At 37.8% G+C, this 23,575-nt stretch overlaps 1 protein-coding gene across 5 annotated transcripts in view; it reads right to left on the reverse strand.

The window, feature by feature from the left end:
• The window catches only part of CEP120 (centrosomal protein 120), a 73,877-nt gene extending 58,075 nt beyond the window's left edge, over positions 1–15,802 (reverse strand). For 3 of the 5 annotated variants that reach the window (XM_069492857.1, XM_069492853.1, XM_069492856.1), the window contains exons 1-4: positions 14,920–15,360; positions 11,473–11,629; positions 9,430–9,544; positions 6,454–6,595 (exon numbers count right to left, since the gene is read on the reverse strand). In XM_069492857.1, coding sequence (XP_069348958.1) covers positions 6,454–6,595; positions 9,430–9,544; positions 11,473–11,629; positions 14,920–14,968 — 463 coding nt within the window. In that variant the 5' untranslated portion in view covers positions 14,969–15,360. Of the gene's footprint in view, positions 1–6,453; positions 6,596–9,429; positions 9,545–11,472; positions 11,630–14,919; positions 15,361–15,467 lie in introns of those variants that run through there. The other 2 variants (XM_069492854.1, XM_069492855.1) reach the window with 2 other exon arrangements.
• Positions 15,803–23,575: the final 7,773 nt, after the last annotated feature.

The raw sequence follows: 23,575 nt of genomic DNA on the forward strand, positions 1-23,575 counted from the left end.
TAGAACCTAACTTACCCGAGGGAAGGGAAATATCCAACTCTAGCTCCTTCTAGTCTTCCACATTGGGGAAGGAAAATACTCAACTCTAGCCCCTCTAGACATGTAGCCCCACTGAAAGGGCCAGGGACTGAGAAGCAATGATGAAGTTTAACCACCCCCAGACTCAGTAAAAGCCTGAGATCTAACCACAGAACTACAGACCGCTTCTCCTCCCTCACCTATGACCACTACATTACTAAAGGCCTATTTACAGCAGTTCTGTTTACCCCATATATCATGTCCAACTTTCAACAAAAATTTACAGGGCAAACCAAAAGGCAGAAAACACAGTTTGAAGAGACTAAACAAGCATCAGAACTAGAGTCAGATATAGCAGGAACACTGGAACTATCAAACCAGAATTTTTTTAAAACAATGATTAATATGCTCAGGAAAAAGCAGTCTGGGTGTGGTGGTTCATGCTATAATCCTAGCACTTTGGGAGGAGGACTGCTTGAGCCCAGGAGTCTACAACCAGCCTAGGCAATGTAGCAAGACCCTGTCTCTGCAAAAGAAAAATGTAAAAAAATTAGCCAAGTATACAGGTCCTAGCTACTCAGGAGGCTGAAGCAGGCAGCTCACTTAAGCCCGGGAGTCTGAAGTTGCAGTAAGCTACGATAATGCCACTACACTCTAGCCCTGGTGACAGAGTGAGACCTTGTTTCAAAAAAAAAAAAAAAGTAAACAACATGCAAGAACAGATGGATAATGTAAGCAGAGAGATGGAAAGTATAAAAAAGAATTAAAAAGAAATGCTAGAGATCAAAAATGCTGTAACAGAAGGGAAGAATGTCTTTGATACGTTCATTAGCAGACTGGACATGGCTAAGGAAATAATCTCTGAGTTTGAGGCTATGACAATAGAGACACTTCCAAAATGAAAAGGACAAAAAAGATTTAAAAAAATAACAGATTAAGAACTGTGGGACAACTGCAAAAGGTAGAACATACACATAATGGGAATACCAGAAGGAAAAGAAAGAGAGAAAGGAACAGAAGAAACATTTGAAGCAGTAATTACTGAGAATTTCGCCTAAATTAATGTCAGACACCAAACCACACATCCAGGAAGTTCAGAAAACACCAAGCAGGATAAATATTCCCAAAAAACCTACACTGAAACATATCACATTCAAACTTCAGAAAAGTAAAAGATAAAGAAAAAAGTCTTGCAGCCAGAGGGCAGGGAAAAAATCTTACCTCTAGAGGAGCAATGATAAGCGTTACATCCAACTTCTTAGAAACCATGCAAGCAAGAAGAAAGTCGTGTGAAATATTTAAAATGTTGAGAGAAAAAAAACCAACCAACCTAGATTTCTGTGCCCAGCAAAATTATCTTTTAAAACTTAAGGAGAAATACTTTCTCAAACAAAATTTGAGGAAATTTGTTGCTAGTATATTTGCCTTTCAAGAAATGTTAGAAAGTTCTTCAAGACAAGGAATGACGAGGATCAGAAACTCAGATCTACATAATGAAATGAACAGTATCAGGGAATAAATGACAGTAAAATAAAAACTTTTTTTTTTATTCTTAATTGATCTAACAGATAAAAGTTTGTTCAAAAAACAGCAACAATTTATTTGATTATGTATGCTCGTATGTGTATATACACACATATATTTATGTGTAATGGAAATGACAGCAAGGATAAAAGGGACAGGAGAGAGGGATTAGTAATATTCTACTATTATAAGGTACTCAACTGTTAAGTAGTATAGTATTATTTGAAAGTTGTAAATGTACAGTGCAAACTCCAGGGCAACCACTAAAAAAAGTTAAAAAAAAAAAAAGTATAACTGATACGCTAAGAAAGGAGACAAAATGAAATCATATAAAATTAAAAACATAAAAGGCAGAAAAACAGTAGAGAAAAAAAGAGGAACAAGGAACAAGAGCAATAAATATAAAATACTAACAAATATGGTAGATATGAATCCACGGTATCAATAATCACTCTGAATATCAATAGCCTAAATGCACCACTTAAAAAACAGACATTGTCAAAGTGGATCAAAAAACAAAACCTAAGGAGGTTTGTTGTCTGCAAGAAACCCACTTTAAGTATAAAGACAAATACAGATTAAAAGTAAAGGGATGGAGAAAGATATACCATGCTAACACTAATCAAAAGAAATCAGGAGTAGTTACAAAATTTCAGATAGGGCACACCTCAGACCAGGTAAAATTATCAAGAACAAAGACAGACAGTACAAGATGATAAAGGGATTGATTCTCCAATAAGACATAACAATCCTTATTGTGTATGCACTTAACAACAGAGCATCAAAATATTAATACATGAGGCAAAAACTGATAGAAATGCAAGGAGAAATAGTTAAATCCACTATTATACTTGAAGACTTGAATACCTCACTATTAAAAATAGATGCAGAAGGCAGAAAATCACTAAGAACATAGTAGAACTCACCACCACCATCAACCAACTGGATATAATGGACATCTATAGACTACTTTATCCAACAACAGCAAAATATACTTCTTCTCAAACTTTTGTGGAACATTCACCAAAACAGACCATATTCTGGGCCATAAAAAACACTTTAACAAATTTAGTAATCATACAATCTCTGCTTTCATACCACAACAAAATTAAACTAGAAATCAATAATAGAAAGATAGCCAAAAAAAAAAATCTCAAAATACTTCAAGTTAAACAACATGCTTTTAAATAACACATAGATCAAAGAAAAAATCTCAAGAAAAATTTAAAAATATCTTGAACTAAATGAAAATGAAAACAGAACTTATCAAAATTTGTTGGATGCAATGAAAGCAGCAGTTAGAGGGAAATGTATAGCATTGAATGCATATATTAGTAAAGAAGAAAGATCTAAAATCACTCATTTAAGCTTCCACCTTCAGAAACTAGAAAAAGAGCAATTAAATTCAAAGGAAGCAGAAGAAAATAAAAATTAGAGATCAATGAAATTCAGAGATAGAAAATCAACAGAGAAAAATCAATAAAACCAAAGGCTGATTCTCTGAAAAGATAAATAAAATCAATAACTCTCTAGCCAGGCTAAATAAGAAAAAAAAAAAAAAAGAGGAGAGGAGAAGACACAAACTACTACTACCAGAAACAAAACAGGGGATCACTATAGATCCCGTGGACGTTAAAAGGATACTAATAGCATATTATGAACAGGTCTATGCCCACAAATTTGACAGCCTAGATGAAATGAACCAATTCCTTGAAAGACACAATAAGCCAAAATTCACATAAGAAATATACACTCTAAATAGGCCTATAAGTATTAAAGAAATTGAACCAATAATTAATAACTTTCCAAAACAAAAAGTGCCAGGTCCAGATGGGTTCACTGGTGAATTCCAGTAAGGATTTAAGGAAGAAATTATAGCAATTCTCTACAATCTGTTTCAGAAGATAAATCAAAGACATTACAAAAAATACCTCAGAAACTAAAGACCAATATCTCTCATGAACATAGATGCAAAAACCAAATATATTAACAACAAAATATATATATATCAGCAAAATATTAGCAAATCGAACCCAACAATGTGTAAGAATAATTATACCCCACGATCACGTGGATTTTATCCCAGGTATGCAAGGCTGGTTCAATATTAAAAAATCAATTAATATAATCCATCACATCAAAAGACTAAAGAAGAAAAATCATATGAACATATCAATAGACGCAGAGAAAGCATTTGACAAAATTTAACACTCATTCATGATAAACTCTTAGTAAATTAGGATTAGAAGGAAACTTCCTCAACTTGATAAAGAATATCTACAAAAAACCCTATAGCTCACATCATACTTAATGGTGAGAAATTTAAAGCATTCTAACCAAAATCAGGTACAAGCTAAGGATGTCCCTTTCTCACCACTCCTTTCAACATTATACTTGAAGTCCTCGCTAATGCAATAAGAAAAGGAAATAAAAGGTATACAGATTGGGAAGGAATAAAATTGTCTGTTTGCAATTGACATGATTATCTATGCAGAAAATCTGTCTGTAGAAAGAACTGACAAAAAACTTCTGTAGCTAGTAAGTGATTATAGCAAGGTTGCAGGATACAAGGTTAATATAAAAAAGTCAATAGCTTTCCTATATACCAGCAATAAACAAATAGAATCTGAAATAAAAATACATTACCATTCACATTAACACCCCAAAAATGAAATACTTAGGTATAAATCTAACAAATGCAAGATTTATATAAGAAAAATTATAAAACTCTGAAAACAGAAATCAAAGAACTAAATAAATGAAGTAAGAGTGTATATTCATGGATAGGAAGACTTAATATTGTCAAGATGTCAGTTCTTCCCAATTTGGTCTATAGATTCAAAGCAATCCCAAGCAAAATCCCAGCAAATTATTTTGAAGATACGGATAAACTGATTCTAAAGCTCATATGGACAGGCAAAAGACCCAGAACAGCCACTACCTGACTTCAAGTATTACTATGAAGCAAAAGCAATCAAGACAGAATGGTATTGACAAAAAAACAGACAAATAAATCAATGGAATAGAATAGAGAGCCTGGAAATAGACCCACATAAGTATAGTCAACTGATCTTTGACAAAGGAGCAAGGCAATGCAATGGAGCAAAGACAATCTTTTCAACAAATGGTGCTGGAACAACTGGACATCCTCAGGCAAAAAAAAAAAAAAAAAAAATGAAATCTAAACACAGACTCTATATCTTTTCTCAAAATTAACTCAAAATGGATTATAGACCTAATTTTAAAACGCAAAACTGTAAAACTCCTAGAAGATAACATAGGAGAAATCTAAATGGCCTTGGGTATGGTAAGAACTTCAGATACAACAACAAAGGCATAATCCGTGAATGAAATAATTGATAAGGTGGACTTAATTAAAGTTAAAATTTTCTGCTCTGTGAAAGACAACGTCAAGACAATGAGAAGACAAATCACAGATGGGTAAAACATATTAGTAAAAGACACACTTGATAAAGGACTGTTGTCCAAAATATACAAAAAATTCTTAAATTCAACAATAAAAAAAAAATGAATAATCTGATTAAAAAATAGGCGAAAGACCTAAACAGACAGCTCATCAAAGGATATATAAACATGTTCAACATGATATGTCAGCAAACACTTACAAATTAAAACTATGAGATACCAAATCTATCAGAATGGACAAAATCCAAAACACTGATGATACCAAATGCTGGTAAAAGTGTAGGACAACAGGAATTCTCATTCATTGCTGGTGGAAAGGCAAAATGGTATAACCACTTTGGAAGACAGATTGGATATTTCTTGCAAAACTAAAATATACTCATACCATACAATCCAGCAATCACACTCCTTGGAATTTACCCAAATGAACTGAAAACTTAATGTTCACACAAAAACCTACACACGCATGTTTATAGCAGCTTTATTCATAATTGTCAAAAGTTGGAAGCAACCAAGAGGTCCTTTAGTAGCTGAGTGGATGAATAACCTGTGATACATCCAGGCAATGGAACATTATTCAGCACTAAAAAAATAATGAGCTATCAAGCCATGCAGAGACATGGAAGAAACTTAAATGCACTTATTACCAAGTAAAGGAATCAATCTGGAAAAGGCTGTATATTATATTATTCTAACTACATAGCATTCTGGAAAAGACAAAAGTATATAGAATAAAAAAGATCAGTAGTTGCCAGAGTTTAGGAGGAGAGAGGGAGGAATAGGTGGAATATAGAGGATTTTAGGGCAGCGTAACTATTCTGTATGGTAGTACAATGGAGGATACGTCATTATACTTTAGTCTATACTCATAGAATGCACAACACCAAGAGTGAATCCTAATGTAAACTATGGACTTTGGGTGACAATAATGGGTCAATGTAGGTTCATCAATTATAACACCACTACTCTAGTGCTAAGATGTTGACAGTAGGGGAGGCTGTGTGTGGCGGGGGACAGAGGATGTATGGGAACTCTCTATTCTCCACTCAATTTTGCTGTGAAGCTAAAACTGTTCTAAAAAATAAAGTTTATTAATTAAATGAGAAAAAAATAAATATAAAAGTTTTATTAAACTACAGTTGAGTTAATAAGCAGAGAATAGCATAATAGTTTTGAGCTTTCCTCTACTCATCCTAGTAAGAAAATTTTCCTACGTAGCCATTTTTAAAAATACAAAATTGTGCTTTGCTCCACTATATTATCAAATAAGGAAAAGAAAAGCATTTTCTATTTCTAAGATTTGTAAACAAGAGCTAAAGGCAACAAGGGTTGCATTTGCAACATGTCACAGTATTTGTCTGACACACTAGAATAAAATCAGTTTGTACTCCAATGTCTATCTCTCTATAACACACCCCCCATTCCTGAAGTTCTAGTTCAAAGATGGAACTTATCAGAAAATGTCTTTAGAGATGATGTACAAACCTTTTCCATCTCGAGGGGGTGCTCCTTTTGCTTTAAAACTATCCACTGGTGCCTTTGTATCTGTTTCCAAAGCAATGCTTATCTGTATCTCAGACTTGAACTTGGTGTATTTATTACTCAGCAACTGGTACCATTTTGGTGCCTAGACAATAACAGAACATTTTAATAGTTAATAAGGGAAAAAAGTATTGGGAAATGTTCTATAATGTTCTAAATAAATTTTCTGTAGTTTTTCAGCATTTTCTCTTTTAAAACTTTTTTTTTTTTTTTTTACCTTTTATTCAAAAGACATTAATCCTGCTTAGGAAGGCATCAGCTGAATTTTCCTTTGAAAAAACTAAGTAAAAGTTTAAATTGTCTTCCCTTCTTCCATTCCTATGCTTCAACAGGTAAAATATTAAAGGAAAAAGAAAACAATACATTTCTTTCTACCTTTGGCCTTATATCCCCAATCTCATTTCTTCCCTTGAACAACAAAAAACTATGAATTTTCTGTTTACCTAACCCCTATTTTTTCACATTTTTTATTATATCTTTTTTCCCTGCCACATTTCTGCTTTGTTCTGCTTATATCAAACAAGGACAAGAAAATCTTAGTGTTAATAGAAAACATTAACAAAATACTAAAGTAAAGGCCTAATGGTAGAGTTCTGCATTATGGATGATACAGTAACACCTGACTGATGATGAAATAAAAGCCTTCTCACAGAACAAAGTATCCTCAATTACTTGAATATCTCCTCTACAGCAAGCTGAGAAATTCTAGTACCCAAGGCAGCCTGAAAAATCTTATGGCTACATGTATCATTAGAGCAGGAAACCACTGTTCAGCCAAGGCACCATTTTTTTTTTTTTTTTTTTTTGAGACAGACTCTCACTCTGTTGTCCAGACTAGAGTGCCATGGCATCAGCCTAGCTCACAGCAACTTCAAACTCCTGAGCTCAAGCAATCCTTCTGCCTCAGCCTTCCGAGTAGCTGCGCCACCATGCCCGGCTAATTTTTTCTATGTATATTTTTAGTTGTCCAGCTAATTTCTTTCCATTTTTAGTAGAGATGGGGTCTCACTCTTGCTCAGGCTGGTATCGAACTCCTGACCTCGAGCGGTCCTCCCACCTCGGCCTCCCAGAGTGCTAGGATTACAGATGTGAGCCACCGCACCCAGCCCAAGGCACCATTTCAATGCCTGGAAACAGTATTCCTACTCTGACCATTGTTATACAAAGATATAGTAATTGGTGCTTATACTGATCAAAACCATAAACTGCTATGTTATATTCAAGCTGTATTTGATAATTAAAATAGGATTAACTAGGCCACAGGTTAAAAAGAAAATCAACAACCTAGTTTTTTAAAGATAAAAATGCATAATATTTGTTGCTGTATTTCTTATGACAAACATTTTCTAATTTTGAGTATAAACCTGAAAAAGATTCTTAGCTACTCAGAGAATTTACATTTTTCTGTTATATAACTCGGAAAAATAAATCTGGGTTTTTCTGTATTTATATTTATTTATAAAGAATCAATTTATTTTGAAATTTAAATATTCTACTAGTCAATTTCAAATATTTGTGCTGGTGAACAAAAGAGAATAAGCAAGACAGCATTTGGTTTTCATAAAACTAAGGTAATTTTGAACCATTTCTCCTTAACTTTGATCATAAATATGTTGACAAAGTATTCTAAAGGACTGCTATGGGGAATGCCAAGACCATTTATAGACATGATCTCTTCTCTCAGATACCCTCCTCCTTAGAGGATCTACCTTCTCTGCAACCAGACTAACTACAGAAGTGTTTTCCAGACACGTGCATGTTGCAGGAAAGAAGTTGAGTTAAAGAAACATCAGAGGCCCAATGAACCTCCTTGGTTCAGGGTCTAGAGACTAAAGAGGGAAAACCTTTTTCAGCATAAGGCCTAGGGGCAGAGAGGTGATGAGTACCCAAGGATGGGGGGAAAAACAAGTCTTCTTTTAAATTATTTTAAAATTTCAGCTTCTTTTGAATGAACCCCACATTGGGCCAACCCTACTGATCATTTGCAAATATCATTTCTATCAGCAGCAAAAATTTAGTAACAGATGAATTTTTCTTTTCAGAATCCTAATTTAAGATTCAAATCAAGAATGGAATTTAAAATAAAAGATATTAGTGTTTTTTTTTATTTTTTACTTTATTTTTCTTAAGAAAATTGTGACCAAAGACATTAAGAAAAACTGAAGGGAAGATTTCTAAAGTCAATCATGTACAAAAAGGTTGGAGGATACTTAAAAAGTTATAAGCAGCAGCATGTTCAATAATAAAAGGCATTAACACAGGAATAAAGATCCTGAGATCTTTTCCTTCAGGGGAGTGGGGTACTGGTTATATAACGTTAAGTGCGTTTCAATAAGTCACTTGCTCTGACTACTACATAAGGAATGCAAGGAGCAGGAAGCAGGGAAGCCAATTAGGAGGCTACTACGACAGTCAAGGTAAGAAATAATAGTGGCTTACGCCGGGATGGCAGCAGTGAAAAACAGAATAGTAGATGGATCAGGAGGGAAAAAAACAACTGAAATGGGTGGCTATTGAGAGATAAAAAAGGAAATGTCAAGGAAGATTTCTATATTTCTAACTTGTATAACTGGAAGGAGACTGGTGACCATTCACCAATGTAAGGAACACTGGAAGAGACCACCTTTGAAAGGAAAGCCCAGGAGCGGAACATGTTAAACTTGAGGTAACAGCAACTTGGATATATGTTTGAGCTCAGAGACATGTTTCTTTGAGAAAGATAGTTCTTGGTCAAAAGAATGATGAAAACCTTGAGATTTTCTAAATCAAATTCATAAACTAAAACTTAAAACTGCCATATTGGCTCAAGTCCATGATCTACCACATCCAGTACTTCATGTCCTTTTCATTAATCTGATATCTATTGAAAATAATCAACCGTCTAACATAATTCTTAACAAAACATCAAAAGGGCAATACCTGTTTTGTTTCTTGAGCAGTTCTTAAGTCCAGAACAATGTAACCTATGGTTTCCTTGGCTGAAGATGAAGGATCCAAGGCAAAACACTGAAGTTTGATAGGAGTACGCTGTAGCCTGTAACAAAACAATTTACGTGATAAATAAAAATGGTTTTTAATATTGAACTTGCTATTAGCTTTGAAAAAACTGCCTATTATCAAGATATCTTATATGTATATGCAAATTTTGTTGGATAAGCTGTATCTATTCTATATTTTCTGTAAAACTCCAACTGGCAAAAACTATTAACTATATCTACTTATCTATATATCAACTAAGTAATATACAAAGTATGTCAAAATCTTAGTCTCTCTCGTCAAAGAGGCTATCATCTAGGCCAATGTTTATCAAGTTTCTATACTGTATAAAATCTTTGATTTTTGAAAGTCAAAAATTATCCACACATAAAATTGCAAATATACATATATGCTTATAGTTCTTTTGTAGCCTCAAAAAAACAAACTTAGGAATTAAATACCATAAAATCATAAACTGTTAAAATTTAAATTAATAATGTAATGTAACATATCACAACGTTCTGTAAGCATGATACTGACTGGTACACAGCATGGGCTCTTTTTCAGTTTGAAGTCCCTGTATTTGCTTATGCATTGAGCTGAATAGATTTTGCCATCACTTTTATCTAGTGGAATTACTAGGAAACTGCACTTAGCACAAAATTATCAATTATAAATTCAATTTATCTGTATTATTTTCTAAGTCTATAGCAATCACAGTGGTACCACCTGATACTGACCCAATTGCACACACAACCACAAATGCAGGCCCTGACATCTCACAGCAGGATTTTGTCTAAGCAGCTATTTCAGATGCCACTAAAAGGAAATACCACATTTTTATATTCTCTAAGAATTTGGTACCCATTCAAATAAACCTATGCACTAATCTAGCAATAGAAGCAAATAAATTTCTCCTTGCTTTCCTTCTTTTTTTAACTTTCTATTTTGATATGATTTAGTACTGAGAACAAGCAAGTATTAAAGTGATTACGTGTTTCCCAGAAGAAAATTTATTTTCAATCTTTTAATAAATAAAAGGATTGCTGTTCTTGCCTGCTCTGGTCCTAGAGTTCACGAAAAAATAAGATGCTTTAACTTTAAGCCTATTTTATATATTAACTTTTTGTCAAAAATTAAATATAAATTAATTACAAAGAATCCCTTATATAATTACTTTCATGACTTTTCACTGAGTACCTCTCTATATATTCTTGGCAAGTCAGGTAAATGTACAATAAATGAATTAACAGACATTACGACTGTCAACCCATATTTAATACCGAATAGGAATCATTAAGGTATTTCTAGAGTATCTATTGTCTTCACATTAGCAAAAAAACCCAAACAAACCCCAAAACCACTTAGTACAGTGGTTAAAACTGTGCTCTACCACTACCCAGAGGCTAGACTTAGCGCAAGTTACTTAATCGCTCAAGCCTCAGTTTCCTCATTTGTAATACAGGGGAAATAACAATACCAACCTTACAGGGTTGCTCTAATGTTTAAATGCTTTATTTTTGCAAAATATTTTGAAAATTTCCTGATACATTAAAAAAAATTCAATAAATTATTACTATAATGTAATGAAAGATATAAAATTTACAGGTTGTGTATTCCCCACATGAAATGCTCCAAAATCCAAAAATCTGAGACCTAACATGAAACCACAAGTGGGAAATTCCAAGCACAAGCACTTAACACAAGTTTTGTTTCATGTACAAAATTATTAAAGATATTATATAAAATTACCTTCAGGATATATGTATAAGGTATACATGAAGCAAATGAATTTCGTGTTAGACTTGGGTCCCATCCCTAAAATATATGTATATGAAAATATTCCAAGATCCAAAATAATCTAAAATCAAAACGCTCCTGGTCCCGAGCATTTTGAATAAGGGTAGTCAACCTGTGTTTATTTATAACAGCCTGAAAAAGAAGAAACTCACAAAGATGCTAATTTAAATTGAAAATAATGGTCACCTGTGCTGATGAAGTGCTTTCCTGTCAATTTCCCAGGCTAACTCAGTAGCAAATTCTGGCTGGTCAGTGTGGTTCACAGGATCAGTAGCCAACTGCTCTCCATCAAACTTTGCTTCTACTACAAGCATATGTTTCGCACGTTTGGGGAAATGGCGACCTGCAGAAACAAGACCATATAGATTAATTGGAAGCACACAAAAATCATACGGGATCATTTAGCATGTGTTTTAAAGTCTGATATATGTTAAGGGTGGTTGATTTATACATACCATAAATTACCTTGCTAACACACACACATACACTCACATTCATAAGAAATATGAATCAAACTGAAAGCTATAATTTATAAATTAGTGCTCCTCAAACATTAATGGGCATAGGGATCCTGTTAAAATGTAGATTCTAGTTCAGTAGGTCTAGGGTGGGCCTGAGAGTCTGCATTTCTAACAAGATTTCAGGTTATGTGAATGCTGCCATCCTTGGTTCACACTTTGAGTAGCAATGATCTCAATAACATTTAGAATTAAAGAGTTAAAAATGTGATTATACCAATTTTAGATATCATTATACCAGTACTTAATACAGTATAGAATAAGTATGTAAGAAGTATAGGCATTATCCTTTAGGACACCAAAGGATTTTAAGAAAATCAGATTTGCATTTCAGAAAGACTATCCCCACATAGTATGGGGACAGTCTAGATATTTCTGGAAAGGTAGAAAATATTTAGGAATCAGACTACTGAAAAGATTACAGGCCGGGCGCGGTGGCTCACGCCTGTAATCCTAGCACTCTGGGAGGCCGAGGCGGGTGGATTGCTCAAGGTCAGGAGTTCGAGACCAGCCTGAGCAAGAGCGAGACCCCGTCTCTACTAAAAATAGAAAGAAATTATATGGACAACTAAAAATATATATATAGAAAAATTAGCCGGGCATAGTGGCGCATGCCTGTAGTCCCAGCTACTCGGGAGGCTGAGGCAGGAGGATCGCTTGAGCCCAGGAGTTTGAGGTTGCTGTGAGCTAGGCTGACGCCACGGCACTCACTCTAGCCTGGGCAACAAAGTGAGACTCTGTCTCAAAAAAAAAAAAAAAAGATTACAATAAGTTAGGTAGATGAGGGCCCCTAGCCAAGGAACTCACAATAAAAACTCATTTATTTAAAATTTTTTATGTATTAATAGCACCTACTATTACTTAGAAAATAAAATCACTACCACTTAGGGACCATTTGGAAGTTGGGGATGAAGAGGGAATCCAGGATGAGGATGACTCCCAGGTTCTTGGCTTGAGGCAACAGCGTGGTTACCATGAACGGAAATACAGTACAAATGCAAGAAAAGGAACAGTTTGGAGAGAGGATCACATGCTAGCTTTAGGTATGTTTGTGGTAACAACATAACTGATATTCCTGACTCCTGGTTCTCTTCCCTGCACACTGCCATCAAACTGAACTTGAGAAAAACACTCTCCTATTGAGGAATACATGCTGCCGACCCATTTCTTAGAACGTTAATTCTAAACTCCCTGGCTTTCAAGATCCTCCAAGCCCTATTTATTCTAGCTGTAAAAGCTCATTTTTTACCATGACATTACTAAATATTCACTTCCTTCCACCCTGGTCATCTTGCTGTCCTCTTCACTGTTCCAGCCACCATGCTCATTCCCATGTTGACCTGGTTGTACAATCACCCAGAATGGTTTTATTCCGTTCTCACCTACCTAAAGCTTACTTATTACTCAGGTACTTCAGCTGTCATCACCACCCCACCCCCAAAGCTATCTTTACAGTCCATATCACATCTTTTTCATATATTACACCCCAACATACTGTCCTGCACATTAATTTGATCTCCCCACATAGACCCCTACATCCTTGAAGGGAATGGATACTACATTTGTTTCCTCATTGCATGGGGCACAGTTCTAAGTCTAAAAACTTTTGTTAACCAAATTATAAGGTGATTTCAGTCCTGTCTTTAAATAATTAATAATCTAACAGTTAAGAGCACAGCAGCTCTTTAGGCTTCTAGTCAGTTTCTTGTTCCAAAACTCAAAAATTAGGTTTACAATGTTTCCTTCCCCCTCACCTCCCACACAGTGCTAGGCCTCCACAAAACACCCTCCTAGTAGGGGTGAGGGAGTGGGGAATCCAGCCATGCCTCTAGTTCCCCTCAGAATGACTCCTTAACACGTTAGTCATAAACTGTCCCCAATTTCTTCTTCTTCTTTTTTTTTTTTTTTTTTTGAGACAGAGTCTCACTTTGTTGCCCGGGCTAGAGTGAGTGCCGTGGCATCAGCCTAGCTCACAGCAACCTCAAACTCCTGGGCTCAAGCAACCCTACTGCCTCAGCCTCCCGAGTAGCTGGGACTACAGGCACGAGCCACCATGCCCGGCTAATTTTTTCTATATGTATTTTAGTTGGCCAGATAATTTCTTTCTATTTTTAGTAGAGACGGGGTCTCGCTCTTGCTCAGGCTGGTCTCGAACTCCTAACCTCGAGCGATCCACCCGCCTCGGCCTCCCAGAGTGCTAGGATTACAGGCGTGAGCCACCGCGCCCAATTTACACATCAACTACCATGCCCTTCACTTTCCGGCACTCCGCTCTCCAACCACGCTGCATTTAAGCAAGGCAAATCATGCCTTGCTTTCCATACCTTCACTGCCCTTTCTTTACTCTTCCCTTACCCCTTAGCCTGGATTGACCTTCCTTTTCTCACCTGACAAACCACTAATCATCTTTAGGACCAAAATAAATGTCACCTCCTCTGGTAAACATTCCCCAGCTTGGCCAGACAGAGGTGGTCATTCCTTCTTCCACACCCTGATGAATTATTTGTTGACACATTCTCCAGCCTACACCCTTAGCTTTTAGAACCAAGACTGTCTTATTCTTACACTATCAGCGCAGCGCCTGCCACTCAATGAGTTCCCAACAAACGTCATTCATTCAGCGGACAAACTGTTAAGAAATGGATAATACATCTTAACAGTAGTCCCCTCAGGCCTCCATCAAGGCTGGTAAAGGGAACGGCCTCCGCAATGTTTCTTAAATTGCAGGAAACATGTATTCAAATCAAAGGTAAAGTTCTTACGAATGCTATTATTACTAGGAGACCGCTGAACAGAACGTGCTTCCCAGGGACACTTTCAGCTTTTATAGAAAAGCCATCAACGTGCTGCTTCTGATGGAAATCGTTTTTTCTAGATTCTCTGGGGTTAAGGCTAGTCACGCTAAATATCACTTATCCCTAATAGCTCTTATACTCCCTTGAGAGATTTTTAAATCAATTGCCTAACAGACTTCATTACACACAACTTTGAACAAGTCTGTCGGGACCACAAAAGCAAAGATGACAGGGTTCTCAAGGTTAACAAGCCCTCGGTCCCACACTACTCTTACAATTCAGGAAGCGGCGGTTGCAAAACCGAGTCTCAGGCCGCTCACCTTCCAGGATGGACACGACGATGAGTAGTTGGTCGGACTTGGAGACCATGGTCGCCGCGGTCGGCGGCCCGGAGGCGGGGTCTGCTGGGGGAAAGTGGGGTCCGACTGAGTCTCAGATAAGCCGCAACCACAGGCAGGACTCCAGGCGGGGCCCCCACCGCCCACCCACGGCCCCTGACGTCCCACCGCCGCCTGCAACGCGCCGGCTCCCCTGCCCCGGGCCGCCAAGCCAGGCCTTGACCCTGCCCCGACTCAAGGCAAAAGCTGCTCTGCAGCACGGCCCGCCCGCACGTAGAAGTGAGCCCGCCGCCCAAGGACCTTTTGCCGCCTCGGTAGCCGCTTTTCAAACGCCCGGGCAGCCGCCGCGGCTACCGCCGCGCCCTGCTTCCGCCTAGCAACCGGGCCCGCAGGCCCAGTGCCCCTAGGGAAGCTGGAGGACAAAGGGCGATAGAGACCAGGGCAGTCGAGGATAGAACGCCCCTCAGCCCTCCTCGCCTACCGCCCTTTCACGCTCTGTTCCAGAGCCCTAGGGAGGACTAGTCCATTGCCTCACAGCGCCCTCTGCTAGCCGGACGGGGAAAGGCGGGCAATTTGATGAGGTCTAGCTGCGCAGGCGCACTACCGCAGTAAACGCTTCCTGGAGCTGCGTAGCTTACTCTAGGAGTGTAACGTCGTCTCTGCTTCGTGCCTCAGCCACAGACTGAGAAATATATTAATGGGAATTTTTAAAAAATAACAAAAAATTCTAGTTTAGTTCAGGTACCCAGTGTCAACACTGCTTAAAAAATTAAATCACAGAAAAATAATGACTTATGTCTGAACTCTTAAAGTCCCTAAATTGTTCTTCCGCGGCGCCTCAAAGCTTTGCTCTTTGAAAATAAGTAGCGTCAATACGGTAATTACTGTAACTGTTGGCGCTGACGTAAAATTTCAGAGAATTTCCTGTTCCACAGAAATTCCCCTAAAACAAAAACATTGTCACATGGGTAGGGAGCTTTAAAGGTATAGGTTCTTCTACCCCCTGACCACAAAGTATCTAATTAGCAAAATCAAGACCAAAAAGTAACGTGTCGAAACGCCGCCAACCATCATTTTGCCCTTACGTCTCCCAATTTCGGACTTTATTTTAGGAAAGATGAGAAATCTTTTGGAGGTTTATCTAGCTTGAAACCTAGATAACCAAGTCAGTTGGAGCGATTGTGGACATTTTTAACACTAAATTTTGTAATAATTCTGCTTCGAAAAACAAAAATAAATTACGGTAATAGATGACAGGAAAAAAAACAACAGAGTTGAGCTAGCAGGAGGTAATGAACATAAATCTGGTTTCTCTTGCTGCTTTCTTGTTCTGTAAACTTAGAAGTTGTTGTTCTGAGAGCAAATAATATATTTCTGGGCCTTGTTGTTGTTTTCTTCTTCGCTTTGTGCCCAAAAGAAAAGGAGGAGTTTGTGGAGATTGAACCAGTTTACTTCAGGCCCCATCAGAGGCTTTCCTGAAATGAGGCGTTATTCAATATAAAATCAAAGTAATGATCTACTTTAACGTTCTACTTTGGATTCATCATTGAACAATCCATTCTTTGGTGGAAGATGTCAAACATGCTTGAAAGTAGACAGTAATATAATGAACTCCCAGGTACACATAATGTAGCTTTAACAATTATCAACTCAAGACCAATCATCTTCATCTGTTGCATTATTTTGAGGGATAATGTCCTAACATCACACCAATTCATCTTTTTCAACATGTACCTCTAAAAGATAAAAACTTTTTTAAAAAAAATCTTAAAATACCAAATATTTAGCCACAATTTAATTTTACAGCTAAAAAGTTAGCAATAATTCCTTAATACTGTTAAATATACACTGTTAAATACAAACTTCTCTGATTATCTAATAATTTTTTTCTGTTGATTTATTCAACTCCTGATCCAAGTAAGTTCCAAAACACAATGCATTTGGTTGGCATGTCCCTTGTCTTGTTTAATCTGTAAGTACCCTTTACTACATTTTTTTCCTTGAAATTATTTACTGAAGAAACAGGTTGTGTATCCTGTATAGTTTATCACAGTCTAAATTTTGTTGTTATAATACCGGTGTTGTCACTTAATATATCCTCTGTTGAGAGGTCTAATAAGTATGTCACACTAACAACACTTAAAGGATTTGCATTTTCCTGATTAGAGATGTTAAGCATTTTTTCATGTTTTTTGGCCATTAATCTATCTTCTTTTGAAAAGTTTCTGTTTATGTGCTTTGCCCACTTTTTAATGGGGTTGTTTGATTTTTTTTCTTGCTGATTTTCCTGAGTTCTATATAGATTCTAGTAATCAGCCCTTTATCTGATCTGTAGCAGGCAAATATTTTCTCCCATTCTGTAAGTTGTCTGTTTGCTCTTGTGATAGTTTCCTTGGCTGTGCAAAAGCTTTTTAATTTGATCCGGTCCCAGTTATTTATTTTTGTTGTTGCTATGATTGCCTTTGGGGTCTTCTTCATAAATTCTTTTCCTAGGTCAATGTCTAAAAGAGTTTTCCCAACATTTTCTTCTAGAAATCTTATAGTTTCACGCCTTAGGTTTAAGTCTGATATCCACCATAAGTTGATTTTTGTGAGAGGTGAGAGGTACAGATCCTGTTGCAGTCTTCTACATGTGGCTATCCAATTTTCCCAGCACTGTTATTTGAATAAGGATTCTTTTCCCCAGTGTATGTTTTTGTCTGCTTTGTAAAAGATTAGATAGCTATAAGAGGATGGTTTTAAATCTGAGTTCTCAGTTCTGTTCTGTTAGTTGCTGTCTGTGTTCTTCTGCCAGTGCCATGCTGTTTTAGTTCCTCTAGCCTTGTAGAATAGCTTTAAGTCTGATAAATGGATGCCTCCTAATTTGTTCTTTTTGCTTAAGATTGCTTTTGCTAAATGGGGTCTTCCCTGGTTCCATACAAAGTGTAAAATTATTTTTTCTATATCTGTGAAAAATGATGTTGGTATTTTAATGGGGAATGCATTGAATCTGTAGATCACTTTGGGTAGTATGGACATTTTAACAATGTTGATTCTCCCGACCCATGAGCGGTATGGTTTTCCACCTGTTTACGTCCTCTGCTATTTCCTTCCTCAGTGTTTCCTAGTTCTCCCTGCAGAGGTCTTTCACCTCCTTAGTGAACTGTATTCCCGGGTACTTTATTTTCTTTGTTGCTATTGTGAAGGATATTGAGTCTTTGATTTGGTTCTCAGTTTGACTGTTGGTGTATAGGAATGCTACTGATTTCTGTAGTTTGATTTAGTAACCTGAGACTTTGCTGAATGTGTTTATCAATTCCAGTAGTCTCATGGCAGAGTCTTTGGAGTTTTCTAGATATAAGATTATATCATCAGCAAAGAGTGATAGTTTGGCCTGTTCTGCCCCCATTTGGATGCCCTTGATTTCTCTCTATTGTCTAATTGCTCTGGCTAGGACCTCCCGCACTATGTTGAATAGAAGTGGCAATGGAGGACAACCTTGTCTGGTTCCAGTTGTAAGCAGAAATGCTTTCAATTTTTTCCCATTCAGTATGATGTTGGCTGCGGGTTTGTCATATATGGTTTATATCATTTTTAGGTAAGTCCTGTGTATGCCTATTTTGTTAAGCGTTCTTGTCATAAAAGGGTGCTGAATTTTGTCAAATGCTTTTTCTGCATCTATTGAGAGGATCATATGGTCTTTATTTTTACTTCTATTTATGTTTTAAATTACATTTGTAGATTTGCATATGTTGAACTATCCCTGCATCTCTGGGACAAAGCCCATTCATTTAGTCATGATGGATTATTTGTCACAATGAGATATCACTTAAATCCAGTGAGCATGGCTTTTATCAAAAAGTCCCAAACCAATAAATGTTGGCATGGATGCAGAGAGATAGGAAAACTCATACACTGCTGGTGGGACTGCAAACTAGTACAACCTCTGTGAAAACTAATATGGAAATACCTCAAAGAGCTACAAGTAGAACTACCATTTGATCCAGCAATCCCATTACTGAGCATCTACCCAAAGGAAAACAAGACATTCTATAAAAAAGACATCTGCACTTGAATGTTTACAGCAGCACAATTCACAACCGCAAAGATGTGAGAACAATCCAAGTGCCCATCAATACATGAGTGGATTAATAAAATGTGGTATATGTATACCATGGAGTTCTACTCATCCACAAAAAACAATGGTGACCTAGCACCTCTTGTATTATCCTGGATAGAGCTGGAGCCCATTCTACTAAGTGAAGTATCACAAGAATGGAAAAACAAGCAATACATGTACTCACCATCAAATTGGTATTAACTGATCAACACTTATGTGCACATATAGTAGTAACATTCATCAGGTGTCAGCCAGGTGGGAGGGGGGAGGAGGAGATGGGTGTATTCACACCTAATGGGTGCAGTACACACCATCTGAGAGATGGACACGCTTGAAGCTCTGACTCGGGTGGGACAAAGGCGATATATGTAACCTAAATATTTGTACCCCAGAATATGCTGAAATACAAATAAATAAATAAAGATCAGTAAACAAAACACTTAAAGGAGATTGAAAAAAACAAATCAACACCAACAAAGTACATTATCAGGGGTACAAAACAGTATTTAGCATTAAACTCTAGAAAAAGGGAGGCCCAAGCAATGAGACCAAGTTTGTCCTAGGGAAGGAGTACCTCAGGAGACCAGAGTTAGGGACCTACCTCCGCCATTTACATTTCCTGCCCATGGGTGACCTTAGGCAAATCACTTTGCCTCTTTGAGCCTCAGTTTCATCTACAAAGTGATAGTATGCATGATTCCTTAGTTCAGGACTTAACTACAGTAAATGCCATTTGGTTATCTTTTTATATGAACAGTCTCAGAACTTAAGTAATAGCTGTAAAAGAACCAGAAATTGCCCATCAATATATCTTGTTGTTTTGCTTTAGGATATCCTGCAGAGCTTAAAACCTAGGTTACAAACCATTGCTGTATGCTAGAGAATAATCTCAGGTCATAAAAAATTTGACAAATCATTAAAATTGACTAAGAAACTTTTTCACGTAATGAAATTTTCACATACTCCCCTTTATTTGGATTTTCCTCCCAAACAGCATTATTAGTTCTAAAATCACCTCATCACAGCTACTGAAAAGTCACCAATTTAGTTTGCGTGGTGCTTTTTTTTAATAGACTATACAAAATTAATGATACAAACTTTCCCATCTAGAAATTGAATTATAATTCTATCACCATCTATATCTGTTACTCCATAATCTAATTTCCTTTTATATGTGATATTAAACAGTAGTCACTTCAGTTCTAACCCAAATCATCACATTTTAGCTTAAATTCATGAGAGAAAATCTTTTCTAAGTTTATGAAGTACCAATTACTGTTTCAAAATACATAAGTAAATGCTAATAATGTATGTAATTTTTATCATTAGACAATGTAAGTCTCATTACACTATAAGCATGTGAATTCAAACTGACAGTTTGGATTAAAGGCTTGATTCTAAATTCATCAGTTTGTCAACCTAATAGCTAATCATATTAGGTAGCTTTCCATTTCTATAAATTTCTACCAACAAAGAACAAAACAAAGCATTTTGACTCATTTTAAGCCTTTCTTTTTTTTGTAGCTATTTCACATTTTGGAAAACACTATAATATTTCGCCACATTTTTTCTCTTTTCAACAACTTTTGCAGCCTACCTCAGGAGGGATTGTGAGCTGTATCCCCCTTCTTCATCCTATTCTGCCATAGACACACAGATTCACCCACATACACACTTAGTAAAATGTAAGACGAGCTCCCAAAAGTCATAAAATTAGCACATCCATTGAATAACTGCTCTTTGTAAAACACGCTGCCAGACCCTGACTTCAAGAGGTGCTTAGAAAACCGCCTCCTTTTGGAAGAGGGGATGGGACTGAATGTCATAACTGGTACTCATCACTTACTGCCGAGGTGACTAGACCCCTTCAATCCAGGATCTAATGTGAGTAAACTTGGCAGTTAATCTGAGTGCCTTTAATCCCTTGAAGAAGGGCCGCTAATATCTCTCAGAAGAGAAGAAGGATAGCCCAGTGTCAGAGTCATATGCCCCTGGATTTCAAGTTCCACGACTTATTATTAGCTTTGTGACTTGGCCAAGTCACTTCTCCCTGAGCCTCAGTGTTTCTATCTGTAAAACAAGGTTAACAGTCCTCGCCTCACATGGTTCTTGTGAGGATTAAACAGCGTCACTTCTGTCAGAGGCCTGGGCAATGATGGACTCTCTGAACGTGGTAGCGCTTTTTATTGCTGGTATGGAGGGACATGTTGTGAGATTATTTTGTGACTGTTTCCCCTTTTCTGATTATGCAAAGCTAACCAGATTCTTTATTCCCTCCCCTTGGCCTGTGCTTGTGTGTGAGAGGAGATATCCCCAGAACAGTCCTTCTGTCCCTGGCCTTTGTGAAGGACCACAGCAGAGCACCCCACAGCCAAACAGTCCTGTGGCCAGACCGGTGCCGGGAAGGAGCGAGGCGGGCCGGGCAGGGCCCGAGCAGAAGCAGAGCACTCGGCTGTCTCCAGTGTAGCCCTGCTCTGCTCCCGCCATGATTGCCGCAAGGTAAGAGAGAGGTTTTCTAAAGTTTCGTAAGAAGCTGGAATTATAGATTTTTATGTGAACTCATCCAGCTTTGAAATGCTGGTAATGAATTTTAGTTTAAAAACAGAAAACACTGCATAAGCCAAACCAAACACTTCTGCCAGCCACAGGTTAGTTAGCTCGGGCCTAAATTCACTGAGGTGGTTGTAATAGGTGTCTCTGAAGGGCAGAGAAAAAGGAGTAGTAGGGAAAAGAGAAGAGATGGCCTAAAACTAGGAAGGAACAGGATGAAGGAGCGGTGGTGAGGACCCACATTCCACTCCCTGGCAGAGCCTTGTCGGAGGACAGCACAGTGCCTGGCCCCAGGGGATCCCTGGGGAAGTGAGACCCAGTGTGTCGTCCTTGTCCCAGATTCCTATGCCCCTGATTTAACACATCTCAGCAAACTCACACACTCACTAGACTTCAGAGGACCAGGTTGGCCTCTATATTAGGCAGCTTATCAGTGACTGGAGAGGCAAAAGCTAGCAAGGCCTCTCCCAATATTCGCTTTGTGTGAGAACTCCAGCACTTTTGCACAGCACTTTGTGTGGAAAGGGGAGCCCCAGGGATGACTGAGATTGAATTTCCTGTTGACTGGCAGAAGGAGCTTGGGGTTGCATTTAAGAGTAAAGAGAAGCATCATTTCTTGAATGCCCTCCTTTGTGACGTAAGCTTCATGGGATTACTTTAGGCCAAGATGAGGTCTGAGCCACGCTGTCGTGCTGTGTGTCACAGTGGCTCTCTCTGAAGCAGGGTGTAGGGTAGGGGAATGGCGCCTGCTCTACAGAGAACAGGCAGCACTGGAGACATTCTAGAACTGTGGCAAAGGGCTACAGGTCAGCAGAAAATGCTGCTCAGTTTTGCTTTGAAAAGCCTCTACCACTGGTAGAGTGACCACATTCCAGAGGCAGCAGATTTGTGAAGAGGCTTCATTTTGGGAGTAGGGGATGGAACAGATGGTGGATGCTGGGACGAAAGTCCCATCACTGTCACACCGTGACATTGAGAAACACCACGTGACATTGTGGGACTTTGATTCACCTATTGTGCAATGTCTAATGTGTGTTGATTTTGTTTTCATCCAAAAAGCTTCCTTTTCACACACTGGAGCCAATAGTGGAGGAAGAGCTGGTGCCAGCCTACTCAGCTGTCTGGTGGAGAAATTCCCCAGGCTCCTGAGGGAGTGTTTTGGCCCATATAAGCCTGACCCACCAAATAACACAGAATCTTCTGTACTATAAGCTACCTCTAGCACAAAGGTTCTGTTTAATGCTGATATTACAAGTATACCCGAAGGATATAAAACTATCCCCCCCATTTCTCTGTATTGTAAGTAACAAAAAAGATAAATATATAAATTACGACAACAGACAAGAGTACGCTCTCTTTGAATTCAGAGGAAGGCTCTAAACATGTGGCCTCTGTTCGAACAAGAGAAAAGCCTGCAACATGTGCTAAGCAATAACACCACAAGCTCATCACCCCCTAAGCTAGCAAGCTTAGTCACACTGTTCACAAGGGGTATAACAAAGCTCTTATCCCTTGACAATTGCATAAACCACAAAATTGTTCTTCCTGAATTATGGCATGTGTTTATGCTGCCAACATAATACTTTCTATTTGCAGAAACGTGTACATTTCCAAGCAGGTTCTAGCAAGTGTTAACAGCTAACTGGATGTTGAATGGAGACTTTGTCACCTTGATGTTGTCACCCGTTACCCAAAAGATGACAAACAGGTGACATGTACCCCTCATCCAAGGAAACTAAGGCCTGTATATCTCCCCAGGATTGGTAAGAGGTGACCACACTGACTTTACTACCCACAACCATCGGTCTAGCACTCACCTAATGTTATATTCCTAGATAATGAGCCCAGGAGTGGTGAGTTATAAGAATGAGGCTCTTTCTGTTTAGAAGGTGGAAGCACGTCCTTTCCTCACCCCAAGCAAAATAAAAGGGAGTGGGTCCAAGGGAACGTCTTATAGAGATGGATGGACTTGTAGCCATCCACCATGAA

The sequence above is a fragment of the Eulemur rufifrons genome, chromosome 17 (genome assembly GCF_041146395.1).
Source record: "Eulemur rufifrons isolate Redbay chromosome 17, OSU_ERuf_1, whole genome shotgun sequence".
Taxonomy (NCBI): Eukaryota; Metazoa; Chordata; class Mammalia; order Primates; family Lemuridae; genus Eulemur; species Eulemur rufifrons.